Raw genomic sequence first — 17,946 nt, 5'->3', positions numbered from 1 at the left:
ACAAGAAGGCTCTTCTGAACCCGCTTCCAGGAGAAATCCTGGGTCGAGAACTGCCTCCGAACATGCAAAAGCCAAGTGTCCTATGCTTTCCACAATATAATTAGCTAATTTCATTGTCCACATAAATGAGAAAAGATGGAATAGATGGTATATGTGAAAAGCGTTTCTTCTAATTTTTTTTTTTAACCTAAGAACTTTTCCTATGTCTTCCCTCCCCTTAAGACTGTCTTATCATCTTTTTAGTCTTTTATTAAGAATGCACATCCTTTTCTTCTTTGGGGACTGGGAACCATGGAAAGCAGTTTACTCCTCTTAGGATCATGGCCTCGTCCTAACACAGGAAACTGCTATCCAGCTGGCTTTTCTGCATATTCAAAGTCTAAGAAAAGGTCATACAAAATGTCCTAGCTGTGAGATCAGTTTTTGGCTAAACATGAGCAAATCAAGAAATGTGAAATGTCCAGCAGATGGAAGAAGATAGATCTATCACTATTTTCATTTTCTGCAAAGCTAAAATTAGTGAACTTGCAGTATTTATACAATGCTCTGTGCTAACGGCATCCATGAAGTAAAGAAACAAACAAACAAAAATAGGAAATAAATGAAATCTTAATTGACAATCTCAAACCTAACCTACAGCTCCAATAATCTCAGGGGATTTCACGAAGAAGAGAAAGCATCACAGACAGTGCTCTCCTGGAAGGAGTATGACTTATCAGATTAAAAAAAATTCCTGCTCTTGAGTCTCAACTCAGCCATTTACCAGCTCCAGTACCCTGGGTAATTTATGGAACATTTCTGACCTGCATATTTCTCATCTGTAAAATGGAGGAAATGTGAATGTTGAGGAAAATAAGCTTCCAGTCTGACACACACGTGCTCCGTCAACCATTGGGCAGCTTGGCAGGCAGCGAGGGCTCCCGCGCCAGCTCCTCTGCCTGCCTGGTGAAGCGTGCACTCAGCTCCGCCAGTCTGGACCTCGCCAGACCATATGGCGGTGGCATGAAGCTGACCTGCCCCATAGGATTCATCCCTCCGTTCACTCCCTCAGCAAAGGCTCTCTGACCAGCTGCTGGGTGCCGGGCATGGTTCTTGGCACCGGGAGACAACAGGATGGCGTGGCTGAGAATCAGCTGTGTGGTGGGTTTGTGGAGGCTGAGTGTGTAGACCTGGGCACCCTACAGTCCAGCCCATGATCATGGGCCGCCAATTAAAACAAATGAGCACAGATTTTAGGAATTACTGAAGTAGAAGGATTTAAGAAATAAGACAGTGAAGTCCCCTAAAAAAGGCACACAAAACTGAAGGAAGAATGAGAACCACATATCACATGATTTGTACATAAAATGCCCAGGGCTAGAGGAAACAGGGAGATGGGCAGGACAGAGTTGAGTGGGATGCTAAGGCTACAGGGTTTCTCTTTGGGGAGATGAAAATGTTCCAAGATTGATGGTGGTGAAGGTTGCACAATTCTGGGAATACACTAAAAATATTCAATCGTACATTTTAATGAGTGGACTATACTGCAAATAAATTATATCTCAATAAAGTTGCTACTTAAAAAAAAGAAGTTTAAGGGGTATGTCAAATCCATTGCAACATGTGGACCCAATTTGAATTCTGATTCAAACAAACTGTAAAAACAAACTGAAACATGCTATGAGAGAGCTGGGAAAAATTGGGAGCAGGGGAACACTGCTAAAAATACATTTTGGATCACTGGCTTTATTAAAATAGTTGCTCAATTGACCAAGAAAACCAGTACACTGGAGAGGTTGTTTCGTAAAGTGGTTCATGTCCATGTGCCATAACCGTGCTGACACTAAAATCTCCTTAAATTTGGATAAAAACAGGAAAATCTATAAAATTCTCACACACAAATAGTCTATTTATGAGTCTATTTGGATACATGAAGACAATTGTCACAGATTAGAAGCAATGGCTTGCCCCAGCTAAGAATGTGTACTAGCTAGGTGCTCTCTTCTAGGTAAGTGTACCCTTTTTTATTCATTCAGTTTTTAACAGAGAAGGGATCCTACGGGACCCTGTGTGCCAGCACACAGCCCCACGTTACTCTCTCGATGGCTACCTGGTGCTCCACAGGGCAGACGTTCCCAGCTTGCGTGACTGTTTTTCTCCTAGGAGGAGGACGAGGTGTGTGCACAAAGAAAGGCAAGCTCTACTACGGCTGCTGAGTCCCACGCCCGGAGGCACACACCCTCCCGAAACCCCCGGACGTCAGGTACAGTTCTTCGCCGTTACCAGCCACCGATACCATGACAGCCATGTGCGTGGCACCACCTGGGCCCATCTTCTCTCTTATAGAAACGAGAGTGTTCCATCTGGGGTACACGACAGCTTAAAACTTCCTACATACACACTTGTTCTAAATATACTTTTTTTTTTTCCTGCCCTGAGTATTTTAATTAAAAAAAAAAAAAAGAGTGCAGATTTAACCAGTAGACAAAAATCAGGGCTGGGCATTTATCTTAGGCATTTAAGAACATGTCCTATTGAGTCAATGGAAGCTCCTCAGCTTGCCTCCCCTGCAGGAGCAAACATAACGGAACGACCCTCCTTCCTTAGGCCTCGTGAGGGAACAGCACTCCACAGTCGTGGACAGCAGAGGAAATGCTCTCTATTTTTCTCTCCTTAAATTTTTAACCCTGTGTTTGCAGATGTAAAATGGCAATTTGAGATCGGTTAAGAAACAAACTATAGACTATTTTAACTTCCTGATGACTGCTAAATACAAAACAAGTTCTTTCTTACCATCCTGTTGATCCGAACGAAGTCTTCAGGTTTTTTTGCCCAGGGGGGAAGATGGATGTCATTGACCACCACTTCATCTTCCCTGACGCCGAGACTGTACCCATTGCTGTTGACAAACATCTCGGGCAGGTAGTAGAACTCTGGGATTAGCTCCTGCCAGGAGTAACAATGAAGCATATTAGATGTAAATTATAAAACCAGCCGAACGACATCAAACAATTCCCCTATTAAAAACTGATACCTGAAGCAATTCTAGTCTTCATTAACTTCCTTCATGGAAGTTACACATGTTGTCCCATGTGTGACAAGGGACAACGCTTTTTTCTTGAACAATTCACTTGACAGTTTATGTTTATAATACACGGGATTTAAAAAGCTTACTCATTTTCAATCTTATCCTTGCACAAATTAAGATAAAGCGGTATATGTACTAACAATAGTTCACAATAGCACTGGTAAACAATGATGTAAAGCTCTATGAAAAATTTTTTGCTGCTCAAAAACCTCTGAATATTATTCATGAAATGTCCAAATTAAAAAAAAATTGTTGTCAGTGTTTATTAAAAATCATCTAATATCTTCTACTTTTTTCTTTTTCCTAAATTGGCAATTATAATTCATGATTTTATAAAGATACTCAAGGTTTACTTATGATGGCTAAATATATAATTTTTAGTATGTACCACTAAACACAATGAAGAGAAGATATGTAACATATAATCAGTTTTAAATATTTATAACACATGCTACCTAAATGGAGAATTCTTAAAAAATTGGATGCAAAGACAACTTGTATTACTCGTTGTAAGTCACAAACAACTGGAGTCCAGGAAAAGTTGCAATTGATGCACAGTGTCTCAGAAAACTTATGTTATGTTAGAATAAATCTGAAATTGCAATGAGCTGATTTTAAGATTAAATTAAATATTTTAATTTAATGTTTTTTTTAAGAAACTGGGAGAAAATGAAAATTTTTTAAAAAGTGCAGTTTTCATTTTCATGCATACCTTCTCAACTTTTCTCAACTATCTAGATGAGGATGAATTTACTAAATTATGTTGTGAAGAGCACAAGGGCATTTATTTGTGTGAAATGATCAGCGCTGATGGGGCAGTACCTGAAATTCGAATCTCACTCTGGCCTTCTCTAGGGATGCAGAGGAGACATTAAAACCAACAGACACTCAGGTCTTCAAATAGATTTGCTCCTTCACATTCCAGAAAATCAATCCCCCAAACTTTCTTTTCACAGGGTCTCTCACTAAAACCAACCTGCACCTGCCATAACACCAGTGGGATTTATCCTTGTGATGCTCTGTGGGAAACTGCCAGTATCTATTCTTATCAACAATAAGATAACAGACAGCAAGGTTTATTTTCTCCAGCACTGTGAGAACGGATTCATGTAACTGAATTTTCTGGATAAATGGAGCTTAGTTTTTAAAGATTTAGAGTTTTTTCTTCTATTTAAACCATTTGAACGGAAATCTTTCTAAAATTCATTGCATACTTCCTAGATATTAATTTATTCACATAGGAAAGATTTTGAGAGGGAAGTGCGTGGCTCATATTAACAATAAGCTAAGACATCGAAGGTACAATGTACTAAGTAGGGAAGGAGGATTAAATTTAAATTACTATAAATTAATGTAAATATTCACCGACATGAAGGTAAAATGGGAAACTGAGAAGGGGCTGTAGGAAAACGTTTGAGGTAAACAGATAGGCATTCTTGCGGATGATGGGCCTGGCTGATGGATAAGGTGGGTACTAAAGGCTGCAGCCGTGTCCTATCAGCAGTGGTCAGGACACGCTCGGTCCAGCGTACACCAGGCCGCGACTGAAGCAGCTTGGTGAACGTGTGTGGTCGCTGATTAGGAGAAGGCGGTAAGCATCGCAGTTGCTTTCCTGTCTGTCCCCAACCAGAAATGCAGAGTTACCATCTCATCATCTCAGTGTATTAAAGTGAAGCATGCTTGTGATCTTACTCTCACTGTTTTGGGAGAAAAGGGGCAGAGAGTGAGAAAAACACTGCTATTTGCACACATGTGATACCGACTAGCAACACCATTCCCCGAGGGTCTGAAGCAGGAGAGGAAGTGAACGCGTGCAGTGGCTTGGCATGGAGGGTGATTTCTATGCTGTGCCGCGCCTGTCACCAGTTATTTGTGCTCACGTTCCATCTCTAAAACTAGGCTACCTGAACTTCTTGAGGACAGAGAGGAACATGTACCCATATGGGTATAGTGACATAGATCTATTTACTTAAGCAGCCCAAAAAGTCTCAGTTTACCTTCAACTATCTTGGGGCTATGTAATGTGTTTCACATATGCTCTTTCCCCTTCTTTTCTGTGGTGGAGCATCACATAAACTACGTGGTTATTATCAGCCTACTTATCACTATGACACGATTTCACTGCATGCCATTAGGTTAGAGTCACAAAGGCACAGGGAACATAGGGTTTCATAACAACAGTTTGGGCAAAAGCAAATGGTGGAGCCTTACTTTGAGAGGTTTGTACTTTGTTGAATCCCTCATAGCTTCTGGTGCTTTACTCTGCACGCAATAGCTGCTCCCCAAACATTAAACTATTGAAGATATTATATAAAGTTCCTAGAAACCTTCTGGAGGATGTGTGGATGGTGGCAGAAGTGCTGGAGATGGGGAAGGGCCAAGGCCTTTCATTCAATGAAAGAAAAAGGATGAACGCAGAAATGAAATGTGGACCTTTGGAGGGGAAACTTTTGAAGTTAAAAAAATGTTAACTTTTTAAAATTCTGATTACATTCAAGAGATTCAAAAACGTAAAAGAACTTGGTTGAAAAGTAGAAAAAGTTGGTCTTAAAGCCGCCAGTGGGATCTGACCCCAACTGCAGAAGAGTTCCTACAAGCAAGACCCACTGGTACAGAAGCAGTCCCGCCTCAGCTGGGTCCGCCTGAGGCCTACTAGGAGTGAGGTGGGGGGCGCCCAGGGAGGCATCCGGGGGGCCAGTCAGGTGGGGGCCTGGGGGGCACAGAGCCTTCAGGACGGCCCTGCGGTAAGGATGTTTCCTCCGGCCATCTGGTCAACCAGAACGCTAGGTTAACTGTGGAACTTACTGTTTGAAGGGACAAAGCAACTCCCCATGGCCCCCGACCATGGGAGCAGGCGCGAGGCAGCAGTGTGGCAGACTGTGCAGGCCCCGCAGGCCTTAGAGCACCAGGGCGGTCAGTGGCCAAGACTGTCTGAGCCCTGAAGTTGCTGAGTGAGGACAGCGGGGGTTCTGAAGGAGAAGGAAGAGGCGGCAGACAGCAGAGCATCTACGCGGCTACAGCAGCTGAGAGCGGGCAAACGCTCTTCTCATTGTTTTTAAATCTTGCTTCCAGAAGCGATTTTTATTTCAAGTTACTATGTCAATACAGGACATTATTATATACTTTACATTCACATTTATATAATTTAAATATTTTCATTTTAAAGATTAAGAACATAATGAATAAGAGTTTATTTCTGACATTTAACTGGTTATGTACAAGAAGTCCACAATGACAGTATCTTGCTCCAAGACAAGGAATCGGCTTAAATGAGATTTCCGGTCATTCAATCTTAAAATAACATTTATTTATTTTTATCTTACTATTTTTTAGCACTGTTCTGTTTCATATATATACATATAAAAATATATATAAATATATATTTTCTTACTTAATCTTCACATACCTTCATGAGGGAGGTTCTCTTACGATTCCCATTTTATAGACAAAGACACCGAGGCAACAAGCGGGTCACCTGCTAAAGGCTACACTGTGAACAGGTGGCAGAGCCAGGGCCCAAACCCAGACCCTTTAATTCCCTGGCCTCTGCTCTCACATTCCCTACTCAGCCTTTCACAGTGGGGCCATGTCATTCTATGTAAATTCACTGTGTTTCATGTTTCTGTAAAGAAATTACTACTGGGCTATTGCTTGTGTGCCCCACTGTAAGGAAACCCCACAGCAGTGAATGTTTGGCAAACCACTCACATGCTAAAAATAGTACATGTGCATCATACGTAACATATCTTCGCGGAATAAATAAATGATTCAGTCATGGCTATATGTTCATCCTATCTTGAACTTCAGGCATGAAAGAGTGAAAAAATACGAAGGCCGTGGTTTTCAAATGGGGTGTGTAAAGCAGAGGTCCATCAGGGTTACCATCTGAAGGCACAGAGAAGACTTCTTCTACAAGGGAAGTGCTACTTCACGTGCCTGGGAGACAGACCAGAGTTTAAATCTGCACTTCTGCTAGCCTGGGCAAATTTCTTAACCTTTAAAAAAATGTATTTCATCTGCAAAATGGTGATGATAGGAATTAACTCACAGGGTAGGTGTGAGGATTAAATGAAGTGGTGGGTGTGAAACAATGCATTTCACTACTTTACGTAAATAAAACACTTTAGTAAACAATTCCATTCTATCAGTTTAATCAGGCAACTTTTTTTCTTGTTTTAAACTTTTTTAGATTGCAGATCAAAAATATCACTGCCGAGGTGATACAATATCAAAGTGTACCCTGTAATTCCGTAAAAAAAAAGTTCTGTCATTTTGGATGTTTGCATCTGAATCAGGACCTACATTAGATGGCTCTGATGATTCAAGTGCTTTTATGAATCATATGGACTAACTTGTGTGTTCCCAGACTAGTCAGATATAGTTTCATAAGTTATTCTTACTTCATATTTCAGCTATGCCTAAATATGCAATCTGAATGAACTGAATGGCATAAATAAAACTGGGCATTTGTAATTGTTTAAATCAGTGGCTTGTGGTAGAGTTTTCCCAAAGATGGTGGCAACGACCTGTCCCTTTCCACATGCCCTCTGCCAATCCCATTTCAACTCTTCTCCCATCGTAAGAAGCAGCTGTCCCCTTCCTGCTGCATACAGGCCGGGCCAGCTCCTCTTCACAACCGGAACGCGATGGACATGAAACTGCAGGGCCCCCAGGCCCGCCTTCTGGGCCGTGCCCCCCATGCCCCTCACAAGCCAGTGGCCACAGGGAGCAGGGCACCGTGGGCTGGACGGTCTGTGTGGGGGGACGCGCCCAGGCAGCCTCAGCTGTTCCACCACCTCTGAGTCCCAGCACGTGCGGCACGGGCCAACCCAGGTTCTCCAGCCAGCTGAGCTGTCCCAGTTGCCACCCTGTGGCCCAGAAATGACCTTAACTCCAACTGCAGAATTGTGAACACATGAATGGGTGCTGCTGTTTTCAGCCACCAAGTTTGGGTGACTGGTTCCATGGTAACAGGCATCTGATAGAGAAATGTACACCTGGAAGGGAAGGTTGCAGCAATAAAAACAGACTATATGGCACCAGCCTGGCACCAGGCAGAAGGCAGAGGTGGAAGGTGGCTCAGAGGTGGGTGGTAGAGGTTGGAAGACCAGGAAGGAAGTTGCTACTGGAGAAAAGCAAGCTGTACTGAGGGAAAGGTAATGAGACAGTCTCCTGCAATCATTCTGAAAGATAGAAAAGTTTTCCAGTGAGTCTGTGGCTCTGGCTAAGGAGATTTCCAGGCAGAGTGCTAAGAGTGACCATTGGTTTCTCCTACTATTTGGATGAATAAGATACTGTAAGAGGAAGATGAGGTAAGGAAGAAACTGTTCACTTGGGAAGACATGTAAAGGCCTAGGACAACCCCTCCAGACACAAAAATTCTCAGAGTAAAGAAATGGGTTCAGGGCAAGGATCAAATCCAAGGCACTGCAAATAAATTGTGGCTGCAGGTGAAGCTCAAATCAAGAGCACAGCTGCAAAACCCCTTATAAGAGCTCAAAGACAGTGGCTTATAGAGCCTCTCAACTTCGTCAAAGGGTACTGGAAACAGCGTCCTAACTCACAGAAGCCTGTCTCATGGAGCCAGAGATCTGATCATTAGACAGGCCATAAAGTTTTAAAGGAGTTGCACCAACTTGGACAAAAGAGGTCTTGGCCTCCAACTCTCTGTGATCGGGAAGCTACTTGCCCTCAAGCAGTGGCTCTTTCAATGGAAAAGAAAGGGTGACTCAGAGGGCCAGGCCAAGATCCCAGAGGATGCAAGCAGTGCATTAGGGAGCTGTGCCCAGACAGTGTGGCTGGGTCCTGGTCAAAGGATATTTCCTGTCCCCAGAGTTCATGAACCTGTTAGCATGTGTCTGGTTGGATTTCAGAATTGCAGTGTACCTTCCACATTCTCCCCTTTTAGAACAGCAGTGTCTCCAAAGACAGCCACAATACTCTTCCAATCACGTTCCTTTGAACATCAGAATGAGGGTCCATTTCTCCTTTCCTTTAATGGGTTGGCCCTGGGACTTGCTTTGACCAGTAGAAGGGTGCAAAGTGATACTAGTTACTTCTGGGCCTAGGCCTTAAGTGGACTTGCAGCTTCCATTTTTTGTCCTCTCAGATGCAGGCATCATGAAAAAGTGTGGCAGTCTTGGTGAAAAGGCCATGTAATGAGAGAGAGGACCAGCCAAGCACCAGCGATCCAGCCACCGAACTAAGGCAGCAGACATGAGAGGATCATCTTGATTACCCAGCCCCACGTGGGCCAACCTAACTGTGATGGATCCAATTGTGTCCCCCAAAATACATCAACCTCTGGTCCTGTGAATGTGAACTATTTTGCAAAGAGGGTCTTTGAAAATAACTAAGATGAGGCCCAGCTCTGCAAATAAACTCACTACTCTTCTCCATATGTGGGGTATAACGTCCAGGGGTATATGTCTCCCTGGCAATGTGAGACATGACTCCTAGGGATGGGCCTGGCCCTGGCATCATGAGATTGACCTTGCCTTCTTAACCAAAAGGAGCAAGAAAAATGAAACAAAATAAAGTCTCAATGGTTGAGAGATTTCAAAATAGAGTTGAGAGGTCATTCTGGAAACTATTCTTATGCAAGCTTCAGCCAGATATTGCAAATTGCCACAGTATGCCAAGCTCCAACCAACAGTATTCCTGAAAACCCTATGGAATGCCCTGGGCTCTGAGACTCTATTAATGTATTATATAGTGAGCTTATTTTGTTAGAAACTTAAAGCCTCCAGTATGTTCCCATGCAGATAAGCCCTGGATCCCAGAGGTCGGTCCCAGTCTCTCCAGGAACATCAACCAGTTTTTTCCTTTACCCATGAGGTCGACACCCCTTTCCAGTATGAAGTTTATGCTGGTTTGAAAGGATTTATGTACCCTAGAAATGTCATGTTTTAATCCTAGTCCCATTTTGTAAAGACAGCTGTTTCTTCTAATCCCCATTCAGTAGTGTATGTTGAAAACTTCAATTAGATTATCACAATAGAGATGTGACTCAATCTAGTGTGGGTATTAAAGTTGATTAGGTGGAGATGTGTCTCCAATCATTCCAGGTGGATCTTGATTACTTTACTGGAATCCTTTGAAAGAAGAGCATTTTTGGAAAAGTCTTGAGATTTTGAGAGAGTAGAGAACGACAACAGAATGACATGGCCATGAGAAGCAGGGAGACCCTTTTGAGAACGAGAACGCCGCAGAACCACGAAGCAGAGAGCCCACCAGCCAGTGACTTCTGGAGATGAAGAATGACAATGCTTCCCAAGGAGCTTCATGAAACAAGAAGCCAGAAGAGGAGGCAGGCAGATTTTGCCATGTGCCATTCCAGTTGAGACTTCACTGGCCGTCTTGAACCAAGGCATCTCACCCTGGATGCCTTAGATTGGACATTTTTATAGACTTGTTTTATTTTATGATTTTTTTTTTTTTTTGGCATGGGCTGACTCCAGGAATTGAACCGGAGTCTCCAGCATGGCAGGTGAGAATTCTGTCACTGAGCAACTGTTGCATTGCCCTAGACTTGTTTTAATTGGGACATTTTCTTGGCCTTAGAACTGTAAACTAACAATTTATTAAATTCCCTTTTTTAAAGTCATTCTGTCTCTGGTATATTATATTCCAGCAGCTAGCAAACTAGAACAAAGTTATTACAGTCATTGCCGAGATATGCCTGAAGGTTGAGAGAATGAGCAAATGAGAGGGAGGAGGGTTAACTGAGAAATTAGGATTTACAAATGGTTATGACTACTGACTCATTATTTAGATTTTTTTTATGGTTTCTAGTGTATTAGAATAACCAGAAGGAAATACCTGAAATTGTTGAACTGTAATTCAGTAGCCTTGATCCTTGATAATGATTTCATAACTATATTGTTTTTATTATGTGACTGTGTGATTACAAAAACCTTGTGACTAATGCTCCTTTTATCCAGGGTATGGGTAGATGAATAATAAAATAAAGATATATATGAAAGAAAAATAGGATGGTAATACGGGGGAAAAATACCCGTACATAAACTATGGACAATACAGTACTACTTTTTTTTCATCCCCACCCCCACTCCATGTTTGGAAAGTTACCTTTATAATACCAGACTTGCACCTACATCTGTGTCTATGTACGGCCCTTTAGACGGCTCCATTGAGCCAAATGCACATTCCTTTCTGAGGACCACCCTGCTCTCTTTCTTGTGGCCTTATAATAAGTTTTAATGCCTGGTGGTGCAAGTTTCCACATTTATTATTTCTTTCAGATAGGTTTGTGGCTGTCCTTGCACAGTTATGAACTTAAAACCATTTTGCCAAGTTCTCGAATCTCCTGCTGGATGTGTTTTTTTATGCTCTCAAGGTAAATTTTATTTTACTCAATCAAAGAAGACTTGTTTGTAAGTAACCTGTCCCAACATCTTCAGTTTTGTTGGTGATCAGAAATCCTGATCTCACTAGACAGGGGGACAAATGTGACCGGGTTGGGTAAGACTTCCATGTGACAGGAGGTCTGCTCTGAAATGGGAAGTTTTCTGAGGAAGGCTTCTAATCTTCTGCTGGATATTGATTGGTATTTAATTAAATATACTAATTCATTTGGGGAATACTGATAACTTCACATTATTGAATCTTTCTACCCTGGAAAGTGACACATGTCCAAGACTCTTTCGTTGCACAAACCCAGGGCCACTGCTCACACTGAAGTTGTGAAGTATTCAGCCTGTGTGGCTCTAGGAAGAGGCCACAGATACACCTTCCCATGTATCCAAGGCGTCTTTACATCCCTCAGGAAAGCATTATAACATTTTTTATGTTGATCCTATACATTTCCCGTTACATTAATTTTAGGATCACACATAGTTTTGCATACATAATTTTGATCCGGCTCTTTTCGCCCTCTGGAATTTTCCACCCGTGTTATTCCTACTATGTAGAGAGTGACTGGTTTATGTATTTTTATTTTATAAGTGACACCTTTACTGAATATTCTCATTTATTCTAGCATAGTTTTTCAGTTGATGCTTTTGGGTTTCCAAGCTAGAAAATCAGATCATCTATAAATAACATCTTTGGTTTCCTCTTTCTACTGTTTCTGCCCTTTGTGTAAGATCAATAAACTGTCCTCTGTTAAATGAGAGTGATGAGAATTAGCTTTCAAATCTTGTTTCTGACTACAATGGGGATATGGCTGATGTTTCACTTTGAGTTCAATGCTGGCTAGAGGTAGGAGATATAGGCATTTCAGTCAAGGAAATATCTTTTGATTACAATTTTACTAAGAGTATTTAAAATTAGAAATAGAAGTGGAATTGTGTTAAGTATTCTTTGCTGCAATTTCAAGATAATCATATGGTATTTCTCATCTGATCTATTATTATAATGAATCATTATATTAAGTATATAATACTTAATAGTATTGAACCATTCTTGCATTCTTGAAGTAAGCCTTATTTGGCAGGGTATATTATTACTTTAATAGACTGCTGTATTTTATTTGCTATTTCTTTATTTAGGATTTAAAGAAAATCGATATGCAAGCATATTGTTTTGTGATGTCTCTTGTCAGGCTTGGGAATCAACACGTTGGGTTTGTGCAAGGACTTGGGAAGATTCCCATATTTATCTTTGTCTAGAGCTACTTAAATGCATGGGACTCAGTCATTTCTTGACAGTTGAGAAAAATTTGCTCATAAAAGTGTGAGCGCTTAGCCTTATTTGATGGTGATTCTTCAGTAACCTTGATTTTTCATATATGGCTCTTTTCTCTTTCTTCAGTTAATTTGAACAATTCATAATTTTTTCATAAATTGTCAATTTCTCAAGATATTTAGCATGGAGACATATATAATTTCTCCTATAATTACAAAATCTCATCAGTATTTTTGGTTTGTTACCTTCTCAATTTTAATGTCATATTTTCTGTGTTTTCTCTTTTTACCTGGATTAAATTGTCCTCAACTATGTCTAACTTATTGGACTTTTCTACAAAACTTCTCTAGCTTTTTTTTTTTTTTTTTTTTTTTTTTTTTTTTTTTTTTAAAGAGAGAGGGAGGAAGGGAAGGAAAGACAGAGAGAAGGAAGGAAGGATGGAAGGAAGGAAGGGAGGAAGAAAGGGAACATCTTTAAACATTTTCTTGTTTTATTATATTTTGTTTGTTTGTTTGTTTTTTACATGGGCTGGGGCCGGGAATCGAACCGGGGTCCTCCGGCATGGCAGGCAAGCACTCTTGCCCGCTGAGCCACCGCGGCCCGCCCCTTCTCTAGCTTTTATTGATTATTCTACTGGATTCTTGTTATTGAATGTATTCATTTCATTTTAATCTTTATTGTCATTTACTTATTTATTCTTCTTATATTCAGAGGTTAATTTTATTTCCTCCCTTAACTTCTTGAGCTGAATGCTTAGTTGGCTAATTTTTATTGTTTCTTCTTAAAATATTCTATTAAATTTTCTCCAAGGACAACAGTGGCCCTACAAATTTTGTTAATAGATGGTGTCCTTCTTTGTCTCTTATGATGTCTTTACATTTGAAGTCTATTTTGTCCGATATTAGTATAGCTAATCCCACTTTCTTTCTTTTGGTTACAACTTGTGTGGAACATCTTTTTCATCCTTTCACTTTCAATCTATTTGTATCCTTGTGTGTAAAATGAGCCTCTTGTAAGCAGCATATAGCTGGATTATACTTCTTAATCCATTATGCCAATCTGTATCTTTTAATCGGTAAATTTAGTCAGTTAACATTCAAAGCTTTTACTGAAAAGGCATTTTTAAAATTTCATTATCTTATCCTTTGGATTTTGTCAGAACTATATTCTCTTTTCCCTGTTTCTGTTTTTATCTTTTAAGTTACCCTTACTGGTGCTCTTCAATTCTGTGCCTTCCTCCAGATGTTCCTCTCCTGTTTTTTTTTTCAACTAGCAGAACTCCCTTCAGTATTTCTAGTAGGGCCGGTCTCCTGTTAACAAATTCTTTCAGGATATGTTCGTCTGTGGAAATTTTAGTCTCTTCCTCAGTTTTGAAGGATAATTTGGCTGGATACAGAATTCTTGCCTGGCAGTCTTTCTCTTTCAGGATCTTAAATATATCATACCACTGCCTTCTTGCCTCCAGGGTGCTAGCTGAGTAGTCTGAAATCAGTCTTATGTAGTTTCTCTTGTATGTAGTAGATTGTTTTTCTCTTGCTGCTTTCAGAATTCTCTGCTTCTCTTCCACATTTGACAGACTGATTAGTATGTGTCTTGGGGAAAGCCTATTTGGATTTATTCTATTTGGAGTTCATCAGCTTCTTTGACTTGTATCCCAATGAGGGTTGGGAAATTTTCCCTCATTATATCCTCAACTACTCTTCCTAGCCCTTTACTCTCCTTCGGGGACACCAATGATTCTTATATTTGTGTGCTTTGTTTTGCTTATCATTTCCCTGAGATTCAATTAAAATTTTTCCATCTTTTTTGCCAATTACTGTTTTGAGTGTTCGAAATCAATTGTTCTGTCCTCTAGTTTGCTTATTCTTTCTTCTGCCTCTGCTGTTAAGTGACTTGATTATATTTTTCACTTGGTCTACAGCATCTTTGATCTCTGTGATATCTGCTATTTTTCTATTTATTCTTTCAAATTCCTCTTATGCTCTTCTAGTGTCTTCTTGATGTCCTTTACGTCATTAATTATCCCATTTATTTTATTTAGTAGAGTTATACGAATATCTTTGATCAGTTGTTCCAACGTCTGTGTCTCCTCTGCTGTTTTGAACTGGTCATTAGGCAGGGTTATATCTGTCTGCATTGTGATCTGCTTAGTGATCTGCTGTCTTCATGGCATGTAAATATCTTGATTGGTTTGCTTTGGGATTTGATTTCCTTCAGGAGTCTAAAGACTTGTATTTGCGGGATGGATGTGGAGCAAGGTGTGGTGTGTGGAGTTGGGCATAAGTGCAGTAATGCGTTGATGCCAAGAAGTCAGTGCATGAATGTGTGGGTGCCTGGCGGCGGGGAGCAATATAGTAGTACTTTAGTAATTGTTCACCAATTATAACAAATGCAACTACTATTAAAAAAAATTATTAAAAAAAAATTTGTTACATCATCAATTGTAACAAATGTTCTACACTAATGTAAGTTGTGCTGGTGGGGTGTGTATGGAGTCCTGTATTTTATGCATAATCGTTCTGTAAACACACAATGTCTCTAATAAAAAAAAGGTTTTTAATAATAATAAAAAAAGTTGAGGCCAAACTGGGTTAGGGTGGGCTCTAATCCAGCATGGCTGATGAGGTGGAGACTGAGTGACGCCACTGCCCACCGGCAGCCCCAGGGTCCGCAGCCTTCGGAGGAAGCGTGGCCCTGCTGATGCCTACCTTGGCCTTCCAGCCTCTAGCCCTCGGAGACCACAGGCTCCTGCTCTTGCTGCTGCCCTGTGCGCAGCCCTGAGCCCCAGCTGGCACCAGGTGGGTAAGACACACAACCCAGGGGCGGCACTGCCAGGAAAGAAATGGCTGAGCTTTCTAAGTCACTGCATTGTGAGAGGGAGTGTTACAGGCAATGCATGACCAAGGTATAACTCAACTAGTCAATCACTTCAGAACAGCCCATGGAGCTGGAGGGGTTACACAGTCCCACAGTGGAAGGAAGGTGGGGGAGCAGCTGTGTCAGGTTCCCAGAGAAGTCCCACAAACCGGGGGCTAAAAGCAACAGGAGCTTGTTCACTCATAGTTCTTGAGGCCACAAGCCCCACGTTGAAGTGCTGGGAGGTCTGCGTCTTCCTAGCGGAGAAGGGGCTCCCTGCCTTTTCCTGGCCTGTCCCTGGCTCGTGGCTGCATCACTCCACCTCTGCCTCTGTTGCCACATGGCCTCTCTATGTCTTCGCACGACCTCCTAAGGGGGACGCCAACCAGTGGATGGACGGTCCATCCTAATTCAGCATTCCCTCATCTTAACTAACATATCTGTAAGGAGCCTACTTCCAGATAAGGTCGCATTCTCTGTTCTGGGTGGACAGGAATTAAGGTGGGGGGAGGGCAGGGAGGGCACCAGTCAGCCTAGGGCTTCATTCAGTGGATAAAACATTGGAAATGCCTGGGCCGGCCAACTCAGACAAACCACGTAATAGCCGTGAGCCTCCTTTCTAAAACAGGGATAACGACAATAACCCCGTGATTCTGTTCTGAGGATTCCATCTAATAACTGATGAAAAAGCCTGTCTGAAAACGATTAAACACTATTCCAATGAATGGATATTTGAATTGGCTAAGATGGGAAATTTTAGGTTTGCATGTATGTTAACCAGAATAAAAATTACAAACAAACATAGAGCTGTATAACACAAAGAACGAACCCTAATGTAAACTGTGGATTATAGTTAATGGCATAATTCTATTATTCTTTCATCAGTTGTGACAAGGGCACCACACTAATGCACAGTTAATAACAGGGAAACCGTGTTGGGGGTGGGTGGTGTACGGGAACTCTGTCCCTGCTCCATGACTTTTCTATAAACCTTCTCTAGCAATAACAGAAAAGAACAGAGGCTACTGTTATAATCGGTAAGGGTGCTCCTACCAAGCCACACTGGGCTGCAGATTGCCTACTTAAGAAAACCGCTGCTCTGCTCACCCCCGTCCAGCTGATAGATTTCTGTTAACCAGACTCTTTATAAGGAAAGAGTACAAGCAGATTAAAATCTCTTAAGTGAAAAACAGTACAGAAAGACAACAAATATTATTAAAGGAATGGCACAATGAAAATTGTATCAGGCATTCTGTGTCTGCAAATGTGATCTCTCACTTATTTTAACAGCTATACTAAAACCCCATGGCACAGTTAATAGCATTATATGTGTTCCATCTACAATAACAAAATACCCACAAACACAACTTCTAATTTACAAGCTCATGACAAGTTCAAGCTGCTGAGACATTGGACTTGAAAGTATGTCTTAGAATGATAGGCCATTATCAACACCATCATAACTGTATACCTATTGCCTCATAGCTGACATTTCAGTTTAATATATTTTGCTGAGAGAGTATATAATTTTATGGCTTCCTAGTGAAATCAAATCCAACCCAGACGTTTTCACTTTTCTAAAATAATTCATTGCAAGGCTTTAAAGCTGCCATCTCTTTTCTTTCACTCTTTTCCAAAAGATTGATCCCCTGGCATGTGTTAATTCCACACACGCTCATAATGGGTCAGTGAGTTGGTGGTGAGAACCTCCATTAACTGTATTAATTTACACTATGTCACCCTAATGACATTTTTGTCAGGGTTACCTTTTCTAATATCTACATAGCTGTTCAAAAAGTAATATAACAACTTTTGGCGGCATTAAGGAAAATTAATGGAGGAACTTTAGTTGAATATCATTGTTACCAAGACTGTGCTAGAGAAGAGAAATAAAAAAATTAAAAAATGAGCTGTTGTGAGGAGACCTTCCTCCTGGAGCATCCTTCCTTCTGTGTGCAGCCTGGGCCCCTCCTGTGGAGAGGTGGGTGCCCCAAAGAGGCAGCCTCAGCCCTTCCACTCTATGTTACTGCTTCCATGTGTGGCTATCTGGTCAACCTAGAAGATAATGCAGGAAAATTTTTCCTCTCCCGAAATGAAAGTATATTTTCTTAGAAACATGGCAAATGCTATATTTCAAAGGCTTAGGGGTAAGAAATAAAAAGGCTTAGCTTTTAATACACTTAGGAAAACTATTATTACTATTAAAATATTGTTTTCTGCCAAACCAGAAACATTTTAGGAAATCATTTTAGGATAAAATATATTGTACACTTGAAATACATTCAAACAATAAATTTAAGTATATTAAAACAGAAAATTTTCAAGTTACCACCAGAATAGCAAACAAAACAAAAAAAAACAAAACAAAACCATAT

General features: G+C 40.9%; 1 protein-coding gene across 16 annotated transcripts in view; it reads right to left on the bottom strand.

Moving 5' to 3' along the window:
* NBEA (neurobeachin) overlaps window positions 1-17,946 on the bottom strand; it is a 752,331-nt gene that overhangs the window by 52,785 nt on the left and 681,600 nt on the right. For all 16 annotated transcript variants that reach the window (XM_077159019.1, XM_077159015.1, XM_077159017.1 and 13 more), the window contains one exon: window positions 2,773-2,925. In XM_077159019.1, coding sequence (XP_077015134.1) covers window positions 2,773-2,925 — 153 coding nt within the window. The remainder of the gene's footprint in view (window positions 1-2,772; window positions 2,926-17,946) is intronic.

Source organism: Tamandua tetradactyla, chromosome 4, assembly GCF_023851605.1.
Source record: "Tamandua tetradactyla isolate mTamTet1 chromosome 4, mTamTet1.pri, whole genome shotgun sequence".
Lineage (NCBI taxonomy): Eukaryota > Metazoa > Chordata > Mammalia > Pilosa > Myrmecophagidae > Tamandua > Tamandua tetradactyla.
Note: the sequence above shows the minus strand (reverse complement) of the source record. Positions and strands in the feature narration are given on the sequence as shown.